The following is an 18,448-nucleotide window of genomic DNA, read 5'->3' on the forward strand; positions in this document are numbered from 1 at the left end:
ATGAGCCGGCCAGTGGCTACAGCTCTGATTCAACCCCTAGCCAGGGAATTTCCATATGCCAAGGGAGTGGCCCTAAAAAAAAAAAAAAAAAAAAAAAAAAAAAAAAAAAAAAGGAAAGGAAAGAAAGAAAGAAAAAGAAAAAGAAACCACATTCCCCTAAATGCAGCCCAGACCTACTGGGTAATTACCTCCTAGGCCACCTAATTATTCTCCCAAATTTCCTCTTTTCTCTTTCCTCATGAACCAGAAATGCTGAGGGGAAAGAAAAAATTATAGACGCATGAGAGTTTAAGATGAAACAGAAGTTACATGGTTATGGAATCAGAGAGGACCAGTGTCTAAATTCAGTTTTACACATACAATCAAGCACAATTTTGGGGTTTTTTTTGTTTTTTGGGGTTTTTTTGTTTTTTGGGTTTTTTTTGGCCCTGCCCACAGTATGCAGCAATTCCTGGGCCAAGGATGGAACCCGCACCGTAGCAGTGGCAATGCCAGGCCCTAACCTGTCAGGCTACAAAGGAACTCCTAGCATAATTTTGTAAATAAGAAAGTTGTATGAAGATTAAATACTTATATGTCAAAAACCTTGACATATAACGTGGTTTGTTTGTTTGTTTACTCTTTCTTTTTAGGGCCACACTGCGGCATATGAAGTTCCTGGACCAGGGGTCAGATTGGAACTGCAGCTGCCGACCTATGCCACAGCCACAGCAACATCTGTGACCTAGGCCGCAGCTTGCAGCAACGCCGGATCCTTAACCCACTGATCAAGGCCAGGGATCAAACCCTCGTCTTCATGGGTACTAGTTGGGTTCATTACCACTCAGCCACCATGGGAATGCCATAGCATGGTTTTTATAGATGATCACTTGATACTAGTTTCCTTACTTCTAGGACTATCCACTGGGGGCATTAAAAGGGCATTGGCCCTTGGTATCAGTGATATGGTCACACAAAGTCACATCTTCATGGTGATCTTCTGTGCCCCACCCCCAGCCCCCGCCCCATCATTCGTCACTACTTCTGGACCGCAGCCTCTATGCCCAACCTCCAACTTACCTGTGCTGACATTGCCAAGGCAGAGGCCATGCTCTTCCTTTGTTCTGCTTGCCCTCTTCATCATCACTACCATCCCTGTCTCATCAGAAGGATGCATTCCCTGAAAGCCCATATCAAAACTCTCCCCATTCCCGCCTTTCATCTTACTGGCATCACCCTCTTCAGGGGTACCATCGTGTTCATAGATACTCAGCCAAGCTTGTGCAGTCTCAAGGCAATGGGCTAAACCTTGCAATCCTGTAGCAGGGCAAAACCAGGTCAAGTAATCAGACCCCAAAGAGCAGAGTAACTCTAAACCATGGCTGAGCCAAGAGCCAAATACCAGGAGAAGAAGGATAAGATCTCAAAACCCAGGTCAAGATAAGAAAGACAGCATCGTAAGTGAAATCAGGGTCAGACATCAAGTTAGACCAATAGGTGGTACCCTGGGGGACAAGACAAATATCAGATTCCTTGTCCTTAAGGCTATTGGAAGTCAAACTGAGCCTGTGAGGAGCCAAGCTCAGATTAAAGACGTATTCCAGACTGCTGCTCATGCACAAAATTTGTTTGGAGTTAGGCTTCTTTGGAAGACCCCTCATCTCATGTTCTGGCACCTGAAATTGACCTCTTCTCTACATCTCTATCACCCCAGATAAGAAACACTGGCCAGGTAGTTCCCTTTGCAGCTCAGGAGGTTGCTAACCCAACTCATATCCATGAGGTTGCGGGTTTGACCCCTGTCCTCACTCAGTGGGTTAAGGATCCGGGTGCTGCAGCAAGCTGCAGTATGGGTCACAGACATGGCTCAGATCTGGCGTTGCCATGGCTGTGGCAAATGGCTGGGGCATAGGCAGGCAGCTCAGCTCCAATTTGACCCCTAGCAGAGGAACTTCCATAGGCCACAGGTGCGGCCATAAAAAGAAAGTAATAATAATAATAATAATAATAAATAACAGTAAACTGCAGGCTAGCTGAAGCAGGACCCAAACCTCATTTCATTCCCCACTGAGCCTAGCACAGTGTTGGGTACTTAATCAGGGCATCTTATTTCAGGCCTACTTATGTATATATATTTCACCTCTTCCTCTTTGGCTTTTAGGCCAAAAAGGTCTCCGAACTTCAATTTTTCCTTGGGCAAGAGGAGGAATTTGGAAAATATGATCTATGTAAGTAAGGTTGCCTCCAGTCCTGACGTTCATATGAAATCAAAATCCTCTTGGCAGTTCCAAGGAATCTATATACTGATAAAACAAATACTGATGAGGTAACCTCCTTGAGACATATGTTGCTTTGCTTTGCTTTCCAATTATCAGATGGCCAAAACAGGAAACAAAATGGTCCCCCCAAAATAGCAGGAAGCAAAATGCCCCCAAGTAACCCTGGGTAAAGAATGGCTTGTCGAAGTTCCCTGGTGACCTAGCGATTAAGGATTGGACATTGCCACTGCCGTGGCTCCAGTTTGATCCCTGGCCTGGGAATTTCCACATGATGTGCCGGTATGGGGGGAAAAAAAGGAAAAGAAAAAAGAAATAAAACGTCCTCAGGAAGATTGGAATGCAAAGTGGGTATTAACAAAAAAATGGATTGTCAATTGCTATTTCTTTGAAAGGCCATCAGAAAACCCATTCCTTAAGCAAAGTAAGTTTATTAGACCTACCAGAGGAAGAGAGTACAGAATCTTAAGAATTCTCAAAAGGTGGAAATCAATAGAAGATACTGATAGGATTTGGAGGTCTGGATTCAGGTGGTTTAAAGTGGATCTTCCGAATCAGAGAGACGATCAGGACAGGAAAGTTGGTGACATTATAGTTCAGGCTTGGCAGACACAGGGAAGGAAGGGCCTGAAAGCAAATCTTGAAAAAGTAAACTATTGGTTGTTGAGAAAATTGTTTATCCAGGTGAGTGATCTATTGTCTTAATCGGAGAGATGTTTGCCTAGAGGAGCAAATTATTTCAGATAAATCGGCTTGCAGAAATTTCATGAAGCAAAGAGTGAAGTTATGTATTGGTTTACAATCATAACCTCCCAGGCCTGAATTTCCTAGAACAATAAACTAAGTCTTGTCGCCGTAGGAGGTCTCAGCTCCCAGTCCCAGTAGCTAGACTATAGATGATCTCCAAGTTCAAGTTCAACTTATTTTTTTTAAACCGCTACAAGATGCTTTTCTGTTCCCGGGGAAACAGAACTGCACTTCCTCCCACAAATGACACTAAACCTGGGCTATAAATGCTGTGTGTTTCTCTCATCCCACCCCCCACAAAGTAAGCAGAGATAGTTAATAGAGAAATAGTTTCAGCTACAGGAGACCTCATTGCCAAGTACCAGAGAGTCTATCTGTGCCCTTCGAGGGTTAATGACGCATCAACATTTATCCAAAAGGGTCTCCTGGAACTGGGAATAGCAACAACTCCAACTCTGGTAACGTTGAGTTATTTTAGGGAATAGCTTTTAATCCAGAAAAACCAGGTCTCCAGCCCCAGATTTCACTGTCTGTGTATAACTTCTGGCAAGCCCCTTCCTTTCTCTCAGCCTCCTTTCCCACTTTGAAACACTTTGAGCTAGATGGTTCCCAAGAGTCCTTTCAACTCCAGCTTTCTGGGATTCTTTGAGTTGGCCCTACTCATGTATATCAACCCTTGATTTAAAAAAAAAAAAAAAAAAAAAGCCAGAATTCCTATTGTGGTGCAGTGGTTAACGAATCCGACTGGGAGCCGTGAGGTTGCGGGTTCGATTCCTGCCCTTGCTCAGTGGGTTGAGGATCCGGCATTGCCGTGAGCTGTGGTGTAGGTCAGACACGGCTCAGATCCCACATTGCTGTGGCTGTGGCATAGGCTGGCGGCTACAGCTCCGATTCGACCCCTAGCATGGGAACCTCCATATGCCACAGGAGTGGCCCTGGAAAAAGGCAAAAAGACAAAAAAAAAAAAAGCCAAGACAGCAGAGGATACCCATTTGGCTGCATACATGGATTTTATATAGCTAAAAATCTTTGGAATAGTCTTTGAATCATATTGTCTGACCCTGGATCTACCCTACTCAGAAAAGAACTTATCATGGGAGTTCCCGTCGTATCGCAGTGGTTAATGAATCCGACTAGGAACCATGAGGTTGCGGGTTCAGTCCCTGCCCTTGCTCAGTGGGTTACCGATCCGACGTTGCCGTGAGCTGTGGTGTAGGTTGCAGATGCGGCTCGGATCCCGCGTTGCTGTGGCTCTGGCGTAGGCTGGTGGCTACAGCTCCAATTGGACCCCTAGCCTGGGAACCTCCATATGCCGCGGGGAGTGGCCCAAAGAAATAGCAAAAAGACAAAAAAAAAAAAAAAAAAGAAAGAAAAGAAAAGAACTTATCAGAGGGTCACACACAAGCAAGCACTGAAGGCGCATAGCAGGCCATTGTCTTTTCCATTTACTACCAGACAGTGAGAATGCACAGCCCTTTGCTTCTGCACCTCCCCGCCTCCCAGAGGATCCTGCCAGATGATATAGCTGGACTAAGAACATCAATATTTCACTCCTGAATGAGATTTTTATGAAAGACCTGAGGTGAGAGAAAGGAACTGTCCCCAAATCACAGTCACGTTAATTGACTCTTCGTGCTTGCTTAGCAACAAATAAGCTAATTTGGCAGAACGTGCGAGGTTGGTAAAGTTTGGTCCCAGACTTTCTTTCATCAAAGCATGTCACTTGTCTGTCAGGCTTGAAAGAATGAGGGTCCTACAGAACCTGCCACTAACAATTAGGACATATACATATGAAAAAATGAATTACCTGAGTTCCCACAATGGGACAGTGGGTTAAGGATCTGGCATGGCCACAGCTGCGGCTCAGAATTCCCCTGGCCTGGGAACTTCCATATGCCATGGGTTTGGATGACAAAGAAAAAAAAAAAAAAAGTGAATTGCCATAAATAAGTTGTGAGGATGCAATGCACAGTGTGGTGACTATAGTCAATAATGCTGTATTGTATTTTTGAGAGATATTAAGAGCAATCTTTTTTTTTTTTTTTTTTTTTTTTTGCTTTTTAGGGCTGTACTTACAGCATATGGAAGTTCAAAGGCTAGGGGTCAGATCAGAGCTGTAGCTGCCGGCCTACGCCAGAGCCACAGCAACATGGGATCTGAGCCACATCTGCAACCTACACCACGGCTCATGGCAAAGCCGGATCCCTGACCCACAGAGCGAGGCCAGGGATTGAACCAGCCTCCTCATGGATGCTAGTCAGATTCATTTCTGCTGTGCCACAATAGGAACTCCAAGAGATGTTAAGAGTAATCGCCAATGTTCTCATCACAAGAAAAGAAATTGTAACTATGTGTGGCCACAGATATTAACTAGGCTTATTGTGATCCTCTCTCAGTATATACAAACATCAAATCATTATGCTGTATGCCTGAAACTAAGACAATGTTGTATATCAATTATACCTCAATTTAAAAAAAAGATTTTTTTTTTCTTTTTAGGGTCACACCCATGGCATATGGAAGTTCCCAGGCTAGGGGTTGACTCAGAGCTGCAGCTGGAGCCTACACCATAGCCATAGCAACACTGGGTCCGAGCAGCATCTGTGACCTGCACCGCAGCTTGCAGCAAACCTAGATTTTTAACCCACGCAGGGAGGCCAGGGATGGAACTCGCATCCTCACGAATACTACGTCCAGTTCATAACCCACTGAGCCACACACAACAGGAACTTCTATATCACAATTTAAATATGCTTTAAGTAAAAGTCAAAACAGTATTTTTTTAAAAAATGAATTGCCTGTGGTCAATTAGTTAGATGCAGGCTCAGTGAGTGTGAAGGACGGACTTCCTAGAGGAGACAGGAAGGAGCCCAGCCTGAGAAGCACGGACGATGTGGGTTAGGACAGATGAGGTAGAAGTGGGGTCAGAGCCCAAACAAGAATGTACCCCTTGAAGACTACATCAGGCAGCTGAGGCTGCTGTATTAACAACAACACCCAGATCTCGCTGTTACACCAGCAGAAAGTTTATTTCTCACTTGCGTTCACATCCTTCATGGGTCAGAGGTGAGTCTGCTCTTTTTCACTCCCAGACCCCGGCGAACGCTAGAGAATCCCCTAGGTCTTGGATGTGGCTGGTGTCACAGCAGTGGGAAAAGAGGGGAGGTGGGGGACCATGGGGTGGCTCCTGAGGTGTCTGTGATCAGAGGGGACACCAGTCACTTCCATTCATCCTCCCGGGACCCAACACAGTCATGTGGCCAAGCCTATGATCAGAATTCTCATCGAGAGCTGCAGGGGGGGAGCACTGAGGCTCACGATAGAATCTAGCACATGGAGGGAGGCATGTTCATGAGTGACAGCAGGGAGGGGGCCTCCGTGGGCAAGAGGCATCAGACACAGCTTGGGATAGACACAGCTTGGGTGGTCGGAGGACTCTGCGCTGTTTCACGTCTACAGAAGTTCTCTCCCACGTGAATAAACTGCCTCTTCTTAGCTGCAGGAAACATGGGCTGTTGATCCAGCCTCTTGTCTGCTGAGACTCCCCCAGATCAGTAGCCTAGGGACCGAATTTCTTTTACCGAAACAAGTCATTTGCCTAAAGGGCCATTTGCTTCGTGTGGTGATTTCCCCTGGGACTGTGGAAACCCACAGGGCCAGCCTCCCCAGCGAGTGAGCCAGCGATAACTTCCTTCCTGGCCAGGGAAAAGCAGTCTCTCGACACTGTTCTCACTGGACTGGGCCCTCCAGGACCCATACCTGGGGGTGTTTGTCAGAGTTACTTAGAACATTGAAAAGTTGGAAATACCTTATTGTCAAACAAGGGGGACCTGTTAAGTAAATGATGACACACTTACACACACACGCGAGTATACAGCCATTAAACATGAATATGTAGGCTATTACTTACTGATTGACATGGGGCAAAAGCCCATGGCATGAGGGAGAAAGTAAATGACAGAAGAATTTGCGTAGTAGGATTCTGTTTATGGAAAATTATAACAAGGGGGTGCATTAAGAGATCTATAACATGAAGGCTCACCAATGCCCATTTTCAGGGGTGGCATTGGTTTCAGATGAGGTTCGGCTTTCTTCTTGGTTCTTTTCTGTGTTGCTTAAATATTGTACAGCTAGCATGTATTATTTTTACCAAGACAGAGCTATTTTGGAGGGACAAAGAATTATGGGTGGGTTATGGCTGGGCTATTTTGTTTTGTTTTTGAGGTAGAGCAATGTATTTCCAATACTGTTAAATGAATAAAGCAACTATGGTATAATTCCATTATTGTGTATATACGTGTGTGTGTGTGTGTGTGTGTATCATAAAGCATGTTTCCTAGAAGATCAAAGGAAATAACAATTGGGGAAGCCACATCTAGACCTCCAAAGAGTACACTATATCCATACCATTAGCACTTGCCATCACTTCCAGTGAGACCCAGGGATTATGTTGATATATGTCCCTTCTGTACGTCTTGGACTTTTGAGTTTCAGTAACCTGCAAAGAGAGGCCCACCATGGATGACACTGTAAATGAAGAGGGTGTGTCCTGGCTTTTGCTGGAGAATCCCTGCTCCTCAGTTTCCCAGACAACCCTCCCCAAGATCTCCCCAGTAACGCTTGGAGACAACCCACAGCCCCAGGGTGGCTCCTGGGAGAACTAGTCACAAATTCCCACGGGCACATTTCTGGACTCTGGGGTCAGGATGAAGAAAGCCAGATGAAACTCAAGAGGTTCGACTTCCCAGCAATAAGGAATCTTGAAGCTTTATAACACCCACGTGAGATGTTCCCTTTAGAAAACTGTTCAGAGGCAATGGATGAAAAGGGAAGAAGCACATCTCAATAGGTGCCCCCAAACAAGGCTCCTGGATGGATGGTCCCTGCTCCACCATAGGTAAATGGGCTGAGAAGGGAATCCCAGCATCAGTAAGGGCTTAAATTCCTGTATCCTTCCTTCCTTATGAACCATATCCACACTGTTCAAACCTGATCATCAGCTCCAGCACCTAGGGGAATGGGAAAAAAATTAGAGCCCAGAAGTTTCCATCATGGCTTAGCAATAAGAACCTGACTAGTATCCATGAGGATGTGGGTTCGATCCATGGCCTCACTCAGTGGGTTAAGGATCCAGCATTGCCATGAGCTGTAGTATAGGTCAAAGATGTGACTCGGATCCTGTGTTGCTATGACTGTGGTGTAGGCCGGCAGATGCAGCTCCAATTTGACCCCTAGCCCTTGGAGATTCCATATGCCACAGGTGTAGCATAAAAAAAAAAAAAAAAAAAAGACTTCAGCACAGATAGCTGGCAGGATGCTTTGTTTGCCCAGTCTTTTCAATGATTCTAAGAGCTGGGCTTATCGGTTTCTAGCACATTGATAACATCGGCCTAAAACAAGGGAATAAATTCCTGGATGAGAGAGCAGGAGGACAGCCTCCTCCAGTCCCTCTGCTGAGACAGTGATAAGGGGCTGTCGTGGCAATGGAGACACATGAATGAGAATGAGGCGTCCTGACATGAAAGAAGAGAGGAGGCTTATCAAGGTCCAAAGAGGGGTGGCTTATGGAGGTGGAGGCCGTCTCAAGATTGGAAAGTCCCTGGGAGCTTCGGAAGATCTTCTGTTCTGGAGTCATCTTACAGAGCCGTGGACGGGTTCCAGTTCTCTCTCTGACACCTCTGCTCTTTTGTTGGGCGCAGGAACTTGCCACTTTCAGCTCTACTTTTTTTTTTTCTTTTCTGGCCACTCTGCAACACATGGAGTTCCCGGGCCAGGGATCAGATCCCAGATGCCACTGCAACCCAAACCACAGCTACTGTAACACCAGATCCTTCAGCCACTGTGCCAGGCCAGGGATCGAACCTGCATCCCAGCACTCCTAGACCCTGCTGATCCCTTTTCACCACAGTGGGAACTCCCGGCTCTAAATTTAATTGCTTGATATGTGTTTGTACAGCACAGTGATTAGTAGTTTGGAGTCTCAGCTAATTTCATACATTTTCCTTTTGATAGAAAGAGCTTTAGTAAATGGGCAAAGAAAGTGAAGTTTGCAGACGCCCCCACGTTAGTCCAGACACTTTATTCCTTGCTTTTTAAAAAATAAACATTGACTAACCAATACTGATCATTGTTAACTGTAAGGAAATACTGCTCAGCTTCTGGAGAACCGGCCCTGAGAGCAGAGTCCTGTAAGTGGAGATTTGTTGAAGGATTTTAAGCAGGACGTGGTCAGACTAAGCTGTTAAAATGAATTCAAAGGAAGTTACGCAAGAGGCAGGGAGCTATATTAGGCAATTGATCACAGCAGCGGCTTTGGCTGGGGTGGTGTTATCTTAATGACTCACAAATAATAAAGTTCCATTATTGGGACTGGAGACACAGTGGTAGCCAGTGTAGGCGAGATCCTTGTTCTCAGAGAGAGTGGAAGGATAAGGATTGATCAGTACTTGCTCTTTCATTGGATATGTGGGCTGAAGGAGAGTCTGGGAGACATCCAGAGTCCTGGTTTAGGCAATGGAGTAAAAAGTGGTATCGTTCATCTTAACAGGTAACAGGTTTGAGGAGGGGTGTGAGGAGTCCATTTCTGATAGAGTTCGGAAGAGCCCAGTACACACAGGCCCGGGAGACAGGTGAGCGTACCACGTTGCAGCTTAGGAGGAAGGTCTATGTAAGAGAGGGAGCTTGAGAGTCAATGGACATATTCAGTCATTCAGAATATGTTTATTGTGCATGTGTTGTGTACTGTGCATTGTGTAGGAAGTGAGGATCCAACAGTGGGGGGGGGGCAAACATTAATGAAATAGTCACACAAATTATTGAAAAATTGCACCTGAAACAATCACTCTAACATGGAAGTACTTAGTGCTCTAAGTTTAAAACTTTGACTCAAGGACACCCAGGAGGATTTTCTCCAGGAAGAGTTTTCCATAGGAGAGAAGAGTGCAGGCAGCTTGTGCAAAGGCCCTGAGGCCTGAAAGAGCCTAGAGAGGAACAGGAGCTTCATGAAAGACCATTGCTCGGAGAGGGCAGAGAGGGAAAGTGTGCAGGTTGAAGCCAGCAGGCAGCCAGTGTTTTGTAACATTTATTGAGGGCTTTCTGAGTGTTGAGTACTGTTGCAAACACCAGTCATTTATTCAATCATCTCAACTTTATGAGATGTACTACTGAAATCTCTGTTTTACATAGGAGGAAACTGAGCCACAAAGAAGTGAAGGGACTTGCCCAAAGGCTCAGCAAGTAAGTGGCAGAGCTGGGGTTTGAATGTAGGCAGTCAAGTTTAAAGCCTACTCTGTTGTTATCTAGTACCCTAGACCATGTTAAGGACTTTTTTTTCTTTAGCCCAAGTCCGAGGCCTGCAGAAATTTCTCGGCCAGGGATCGAACCTACACCACAGCTGCTACCTGAGCCACAGCAGTGACAATGTCAGAGCCTTAACCCACTGAGACTCCAAGGAACTCTAAGGACTTTTTTTGTGGGATGCCATTGAAGAATTTTCTCCAGGGGATGACATGGCCATATTTGCTTTTAGACAAGATCTCTCGAAATGCAGTTGTGAAAAAAAATGATTAGAAGAAAGTAAACAGATGGGGGAGATTTGTTGGGAGGATGTTGAAGTCATCCAGGAGGGATTCATAGCTTAAACTAGAGGGGTGGGGGTAGTGGAGACCAATAAAGGTAAATGGGATTGAGAGGTGTTTGGTTATAAATATGTCCAGATTTTTGGGGGTTTTTTTTTTTAATTATTTATTTATTTATTTTGTCTTTTTGCTATTTCTTGGGCTGCTCCCGCGGCATATGGAGGTTCCCAGGCTAGGGGTCGAATCGGAGCTATAGCCACCGGCCTACGCCAGAGCCACAGCAATGCAGGATCCGAGCCGCGTCTGCAACCTACACCACAGCTCACTGCAACGCCGGATCGTTAACCCACTGAGCAAGGGCAGGGACCGAACCCGCAACCTCATGGTTCCTAGTCGGATTTGTTAACCACTGTGCCACGACAGGAACTCCCAGATTTTTTATTTTTAATTTTTTTAATTTTTAATTTTTTTCTCTTCTCTTTTTATGGCCACACCTGCAGCATATAGAAGTTCCCAGGCTACAGGTTGAATCAGAGCTGCAGCTGCAGGCCTACGCCACAGCCACAGCAACGGCCAAATCTGAGCTGCATCTTCGACCTACTCCTCAGCTTGTGGCAATGCTGGATTCTTAACCCACTGAGCAAGGCGGGGGATCGAACCCACATCCTCATGGATGTCAGGTTCTTAACCTGCTGAGCCACAATGGGAACTCCTGTATTTGGTGATGGAATGAAGATGCCAATGTGAGGAGGAGGGCAGTGTCAGGGTGAACTCCAACGTCTCTGGTGTACAAAATAAAGCTGGTCATTGAAACCAAGAAGGATAGGATATAGCAAGGAGAGTGTGAGCTGTAAAAGCCAAGAGGCCCTAGGGTAGAACCCTAAGGAAATTAATTTCAAACTTACTGCATGCTGCTTCTGGGTGCTGATTTTTGTTTGTTTGTTTGTTTTAGAGCCACATGTGTGGCATATAAAAATTCCCAGGCTAGGGGTCAAATCAGATCTTCAGCTGCTGGCCTACTCCAAATCCTTAACCCACTGAGCAAGGTCAGGGATTGAACCCACATCGTCGTGGAAACTAGTTGAATTCCTAACCCACTGAGCCACAATGAGGACTCCCTGTACTAACCTCTTCAGGGACATTGTAACTAGGATCCCTCCTCCTTAGGCAAATTCTGAACCACTTAAAAGAGACGAGGTAGAATCGAGGTAAAAGCAAGGCAGATAGAAAGCCAAATACCACCTGCATCACGGGTAAAACTTGGTCCTGCAGAACACGATTCATATTTGCAAGTGGTCTTCTTTAAAATTAGCCCGACCTACGAGTTACCATCATGGCACAGTGGTTAACGAATTTGACTAGGAATCATGAGGTTGTAGGTTCGATCCCTGGCCTTGCTCAGTGGGTTAAGGATCCGGTGCTGACATGAGTTGTGGTGTAGGTTGCAGACGCGGCTCGGATCCTGCGTTGCTGTGGCTCTGGCGTAGGCCGGCGGCTACAGCTCCGATTAGACCCCTAGCCTGGGAAACTCCATATGCCGCGGGAGCGGCCCTAGAAAAGGCAAAAAGACAAAAATAAAAATAAAATTAGCCCGACCTAGTTTTAAGACCTCTGTTACAGAGAAGTAGAGCAGAGCAGAACCTGTGTTTCCAATGAGCAAAGAAGAGCACCAGGCACAACTACACACATCAGTGCCTCATCCCAAACTCACTGATCACAGAAGGCACCCTTCCTCCAGGAGAGGGGTTGGGGGTGCCACACAATGGAGATCCCTCTGCGGGAAAGGAAACATCATGAAAAGGGAAGGAGCATTCCCACGGGTACCCTCCACAGGTAAAATCTCTAGGTATTTTTTATATTTCAGGAGGCCAGGAGTTGTCAATAGACGCTGATAGCTCAAAGCCATGTTAGCAGCTTTGATCAGAGGCCACCTATTTCTAGCTATCCTGGGATACACTGAAGAGCCCAGCCTTATTCCTTCTTCGTTCTGGGTCTCATTTAGACCATATAGAATTCCAAACATTTAATAACAAACCGCTGCAGGCACCAACCAATCAGAACAGACGCTCCAAAATCAGAACTTACGCTCAACCAATCAGAACTGACGTTCAACCAATTAGACCGGACCCTGGCAGGCATCCGGTAAAAGGGCCTCCCCTCAGAATAGCAGCCTTGCTTCTTTGAAAACCCAGAGAGTTGGGCTCCTTAGAGGCAAGTTCTTGGGAGCATGACAGCAGCTGAGGGAACTTATATCAACCTGAGAGCCCTACTGGGGAGGCTATGGAGATGGGTGTGTGAACTCTCTGACCTGTGCTCCTGGTTTGAGAGCTCCATTTGATTCTGCCCTAAGAGCCGTGCCCATCACAGGACCTCCATGCCACAAATGTAGTGTGTCTTGCTGCTTTTCGTTGTTTCTAGTGAGAACACAAGACGTTGGTTCTTTGGTCATGGTTTTGTTGAACTGAAGTTTTCATATTTACTGTAGTTGCCAATTCTCCCAAATGCACATTTTTCTTGGTTAGTAGTAAATAATGAAACAGATGTTTTGGTTTGGGTTTTTGTTGGTTTGTTGGTTTGTTTGGTTTGTTTTTCTATGGCTGCACCCGCAGCATATGGAAGTTCTTGGGTCAGGGATTGAATCCAAGCTACAGCTGCTGCCTATACTGCAGCTGCGGCAACACTGGATCCTTTAACTCACTGCACCAGGCTGGAGAGTAAACCCACACCCCTGCAGCAATCCAAGCCCCTGCAGTCAAATCCTTAATCCATTACCCCACAGCAGGAACGCTGTGTTGTTTTTGTTTTTTTTTAATTTACTTTATTGAAGTATAGTTGATTTACAATGTTGTGTTAGGTTGATTTTCGATGTTGTGTTAATTTCTGCTGTACAGCTAAGTGATTCAGTCATACATATGCATTCTTTTTCATATTTTTTCCATTATGGTTTATATTGAATGCAGGTCCCTGTGCTATACAATAGGACCTTGTCGTTTATCTATTCTACATGTAATAGTTTGTTAACCCCAACCTCCTAATCCTTCCCTCCCCATCCCCCTTCCTCCCTTGGCAACCATAAATCTAAAACAGAAATTTTTTTGTAAGATTGTTATCTTTTCTATTATAGTTGATTTACAATGTTCTGTCACTTTCTGCTGTACAGCAAAGTGACAGTATGTATACACATTCTTTTTCTCACATTATCTCCCATCATGTTCCATCAGAAGTGACTAGATATAATTCCCTGTGCTATACAGCAGGATCTCATTGCTTATCCACTCCAAATGCAATAGTTTGCATCTACTAACCTCAAACTCCCAGTCCATCCCACTCCCTCCCCCTCTGCCTTGGCAACCACAAGTCTGTAAAACAGGATTATTTTTTTTATTAAGTTTTTTTCATTTTCTCTCCTTGGCTTATTAGCTCTGTCAATAGAGAGAGCTCAGAAAGCCTGAGACAACAGCTCAGGAGGCCCCCATCAATGGCCAGGAGTGTTCTCAGCCGGGTGTATCAGTCTCCCAGAGCAGCTGTAATGAAGTACCACAAACTGCATAGCTTAAAACAAGAAAAAGGTATTCCCTTATAGTTCTGGAGGCTAGAAGTCCAAGATTAAGGTGTTAGCAGAGCCATGCTCCCTCAGAAGCCTTATGGGGGAGAGGGAATCTTTCCTAGTCTGTTCCACCTTCTGGAAGCCCCAGGTATTCCTTTTTTTTTTTTTTTTTTTTTTTTTTTGACTCTTTAGGGCTGCACCCACAACATATGAAGGTTCCCAGGCAAGGGGTCGAATTGGAGCTGCAGCTGCCAGCCGACACCACAGCCACAGCAATGCCATGTCCGAGCCACGTCTGCGAACTCCATCACAGCTCATGTCACACCAGATCCAAGCCACATCTGTGACCTACACTATAGGTTGTAGCCACACCAGATCCTTAACCCACTGATAGAGGTCTGGGATGGAACTCAAACCCTCATGGATACTATGTTTGTTTCTTTTTTTTTAATTACTCAAATGTATGTTTGTTTCTTAACCCACTGAGCCACGACAGGAACTCCCTCCATTTTCTCTTCTTATAAGGATACCAGTCAAATTGGATTGAGGGCTCACCCTAATTAAATATGATTCAACTTGATTGCATCTGCAAAGACCCTACTTCCAAGGTCACATTCACAGGTAGCAGGGGTTAGGCTTCCACAGATCTTCTTGAGAGATATAATTCACCCCACCTCCCTAGGAGAAATCACTGCTCCACTCAGTCACCTTATTTTCTGATGACGTTAGACCTGATTTCTTCTGTCCCTGGCCTTGGAGACTGCCACTGTTGGAACTTTTGCCCCCACAGAAATTACAGATTAATATTTCCATGTATTCCCTTTCTGGGCAACACATCAGGGCTCCAGCACTCACTAATGATGCCAGCTCCCCAAGGAACAGGAAATTTGGGGACAGAAAAAGCTTATACCTGTATAACAGGGACATGATTATTAATTGGACAGAGTTCTAATCCTACTTTCTTTAGGTACCAGCTCTCTTACCTTGGGCAAATTGATAATCTCATTAAATATAAATGGGCATATAATATTTGCATGAGAAAGTATGAAGTTTCAATTGCTGTCTGGGAAATGCGTTAACACATGGCTCAGAGTAGGTGTTCAATTCATGCCAGTGTCCCCTCCCCACGGCCCACTCCGGGGGCATTAAAAGAGCTTCAGGCACTGACCCCAAATCTGCCTCTAGATATAAGTATGTCTTGCTTGGTGTCTCTGCAGTGACATGTGCCCCACGGTGGAGAACTGCACCCGAGTCACCTGGTTCCTCCTCCTGGGGCTCACGGAGCAGGCAGAGCTCAAGGGCATCCTCTTTGGGTTCTTCCTTTTCATCTATTCAGTCACCCTCACAAGCAATCTGGCCATGATCACCCTGATCCATGCAGACCTGCAGCTCCACACGCCCATGTACTTCTTCCTGAGTGTCCTCTCCTTTATAGACTGCTCCTTCTCCACCGTGAACACCCCTAGGCTGCTGGAGAGCTTCCTCACCTCAAGCCAGTCCATCTCCTTTGCAGGCTGTGTGGTCCAGATGGCCCTCATGACTCTCCATGGCACTGCCGAATGTCTGCTCCTGGCCATCATGGCGTATGACCGATTCGCTGCCATCTGCCACCCTCTCCTCTACCACACCATCATGTCCCAACGTCTGTGTGTCCAGCTGGTGGCAGCCACCTACATGGCTTCTGTTGCCAGTTCAGCTTTGCTGACTGGGTACATCTTTAAGCTGCCCTACTGTGGCCCCAACATCATTAACCACTATTTCTGTGACATCTTCCCTGTGCTCCAACTTGCCTGCGCAGACACGGCTGAGGTTGAGGCCATGGTCTTCTCATCTTCTTCCCTGATTTTCCTCTCTACTGTCACTGTTATCCTGGTTTCCTATGCCTATGTCCTGGTGACTGTGTCCAGGATGCGTTCCCCTGAGGCTCAGAGCAAAGCGCTCTCCACCTGTGCCTCCCACCTCACTGCCATCTGCCTCTTCTATGGCACCGTCACCTTTACGTATGCCCAGCCAAGCATGCGCGGTTCCACGGAAGAGAACAAGGTGGTGTCTGTCTTCTACACTGTGGTCATCCCCATGCTGAACCCTCTGATCTACAGCCTGAGGAATAAAGATGTGAAGGCTGCGCTAAAGAGGAGAGGCTTTGGCATGCTGCCTTCCTAACCAAGCGCAGAACATTCTACCCCAAGCCATAACATAGTTGACACAACATAAAGCATGGATAACATGAACCCTTGGATAGAGGGAAATAACGTGACTGCACTATTTTAAATCCCTTACGCATAACAACTCATGTAGTCTTTGTGACAACCAAAATGAATACTATTATTATACCTTAGGAGTCTGAGGCACCAAGAGACTGAGTAACCGGCCCAAGGTCACACAGCTAATAAGGAGCAGAGCCAAAATTTGAATCCAAGCAGTCTAGCTCCGGAAACCAAGCTCTCAATCAATACACTGTAATGCTTTTTTCTGATGAGTGCATCTCACAAACAGACAATGGACGTGGTTTTTCCTAAATTCCATATTTCCAACAGAGGGACTGGCAGTTCCCGTTGTGGCCCAGCAGAAGTGAATCCATGGTATCGGATTCAATACCTGGCCTCGCTCAGGGGGTTAAGGATCTGGCATTGCCATGAGCTGTGGTGTAGACTGGCAGCTGTAGCTCTAATTGTACCCCTAGCCTGGGAACTTCCATATGCTGAGGGTGCTGCCATTAAAAAATAAAATAAAATAAAAATAAAAGGTTAGAAATGGTTCAGACTGACATGGAAACTCCATGAAAGCAAAAAACAGCCAGTACCAACATCTTCCTGTCTCAGCATCTTTCATGCATATCTTCTGTTATGGGCTGAATTTTCCCTACCCCCACCCCATTGCTATGTTGAAACCTTAACTCCCAGTACCTCAGACTATAATTGTATTTGGAGACAGGGAGGTGTTTTTGGTTTGGGGTTTTTTGTTTGTTTGTTTGTTTGTCTTGTTAGTGCCCCCTACATGGCATATGGGCTCGGGGTTGAGTTGGAGTGTAGCCACTGGCCTACACCTAGCCACATCACCTCAGGATCCGAGCCACATCTGCAACATACACCACAGCTCACGGCAACGCTGGATTCTTAACCCACTGAACGAGGCCAAGGATCCAACCTGCAACCTCTTGGATGCTAGTCAGATTTGTTTCCACCAAGCCACAACGAGAACTCCAGAGACAGGGCTTTTAATACAATGTGACTGATGTCTTTGCAAGAAAAGGAAGTTCGGACACACAAAGAGATGCCAGAGATGTGCACAGAGAGAGAAACGACCATGTGAGGACACAGCAAGAAGCTGATCATCTTCAAAATAAGAGGAGAGGCCCCTGGAAAAAACAAATCTTCCACCATCTTGATTTTGGACTTCCAGCCTCCAGAACTCTGAAAACATTCATTTCTGTAGTTTAAGTGACCCAGTCTATGTTTTTTGTCATGGTAGCCCAAGGAAACTAATACAGCTTTATCTTCAAGGCTTTTCCCTTAGCACCATATGGCTGCTAAAGCTCTGGCCATCCCTATGTTTGAAGAAGAAAGCTGGAAATGTGGGGAAAATGGCCAGCTGTCTATCCCTTCTTTTTGTAGCCTTTTCAATAAGAGCCAAGCACAGCCATTGGCCTCTCATTGGTCAGAACTTAGTCACATGGGAATCATATGACTTGACTGAGCAAGAGATGCTGGGAAATATGGTTATTAGCTGGGCATGTGGTCACCTGGACTATCCTGGGATCCTGTTTTTAAAAAAGAAGGGGAGGAGTTCCCATTGTGGTTCAGTGGGTTAAGAACCAGACATAGTGTCTGTGAGGATGCAGGTTCAATCCCTGACCTTGATCACCAGGTTAAGGATCTGAGGTCGCAGATGCAGTTTGGATCCTTTGTTACTGTGGCTGCTGGATAGGCTTGCAGCTGCAGCTCAGATTCAACCCCTAACCCAGGAAATTCCATATGCCTCAGGTGCGCCCCCCCCCCCCAGTCGGATTCGTTAACCACTGCACCACGGGGGGAACTCTTGTGTCTTTTTTTTTTTCAGATTCCACATGTAAGTGATAGCATAGGATGTTGGTGTCTCGCTTCTGATGCCTTTGGATTTTTTGTTTGTTTGTTTTTTCTTTTTTGGCCTCCCTGAGGCATATGGCGTACTCGGGCTAGGAATCAGATCTGGGCCTCAGTTGCCATCTAAGCTACAGCTGTGGCAACGCCAGATCCTTAACCCATTGTACCAGCCTTGGGATTGAACCTGTGTCCCAGCACTCCCAAGATGCACCAATCCCATTGCACCACAGTGGGAACTCC

General features: G+C 45.9%; 1 protein-coding gene across 1 annotated transcript; it reads left to right on the plus strand.

The window, feature by feature from the left end:
* Nucleotides 15,348-16,491, plus strand: LOC100513843 (olfactory receptor 476-like). The gene is made up of 2 exons (XM_003122756.3): nucleotides 15,348-15,916; nucleotides 15,998-16,491. The coding sequence occupies exons 1-2, from the start codon at nucleotides 15,348-15,350 to the stop codon at nucleotides 16,287-16,289; spliced, it is 861 nt and encodes a 286-aa protein (XP_003122804.2). The 3' UTR covers nucleotides 16,290-16,491.

Source organism: Sus scrofa, chromosome 2 (assembly GCF_000003025.6).
Source record: "Sus scrofa isolate TJ Tabasco breed Duroc chromosome 2, Sscrofa11.1, whole genome shotgun sequence".
Classification (NCBI taxonomy): domain Eukaryota; kingdom Metazoa; phylum Chordata; class Mammalia; order Artiodactyla; family Suidae; genus Sus; species Sus scrofa.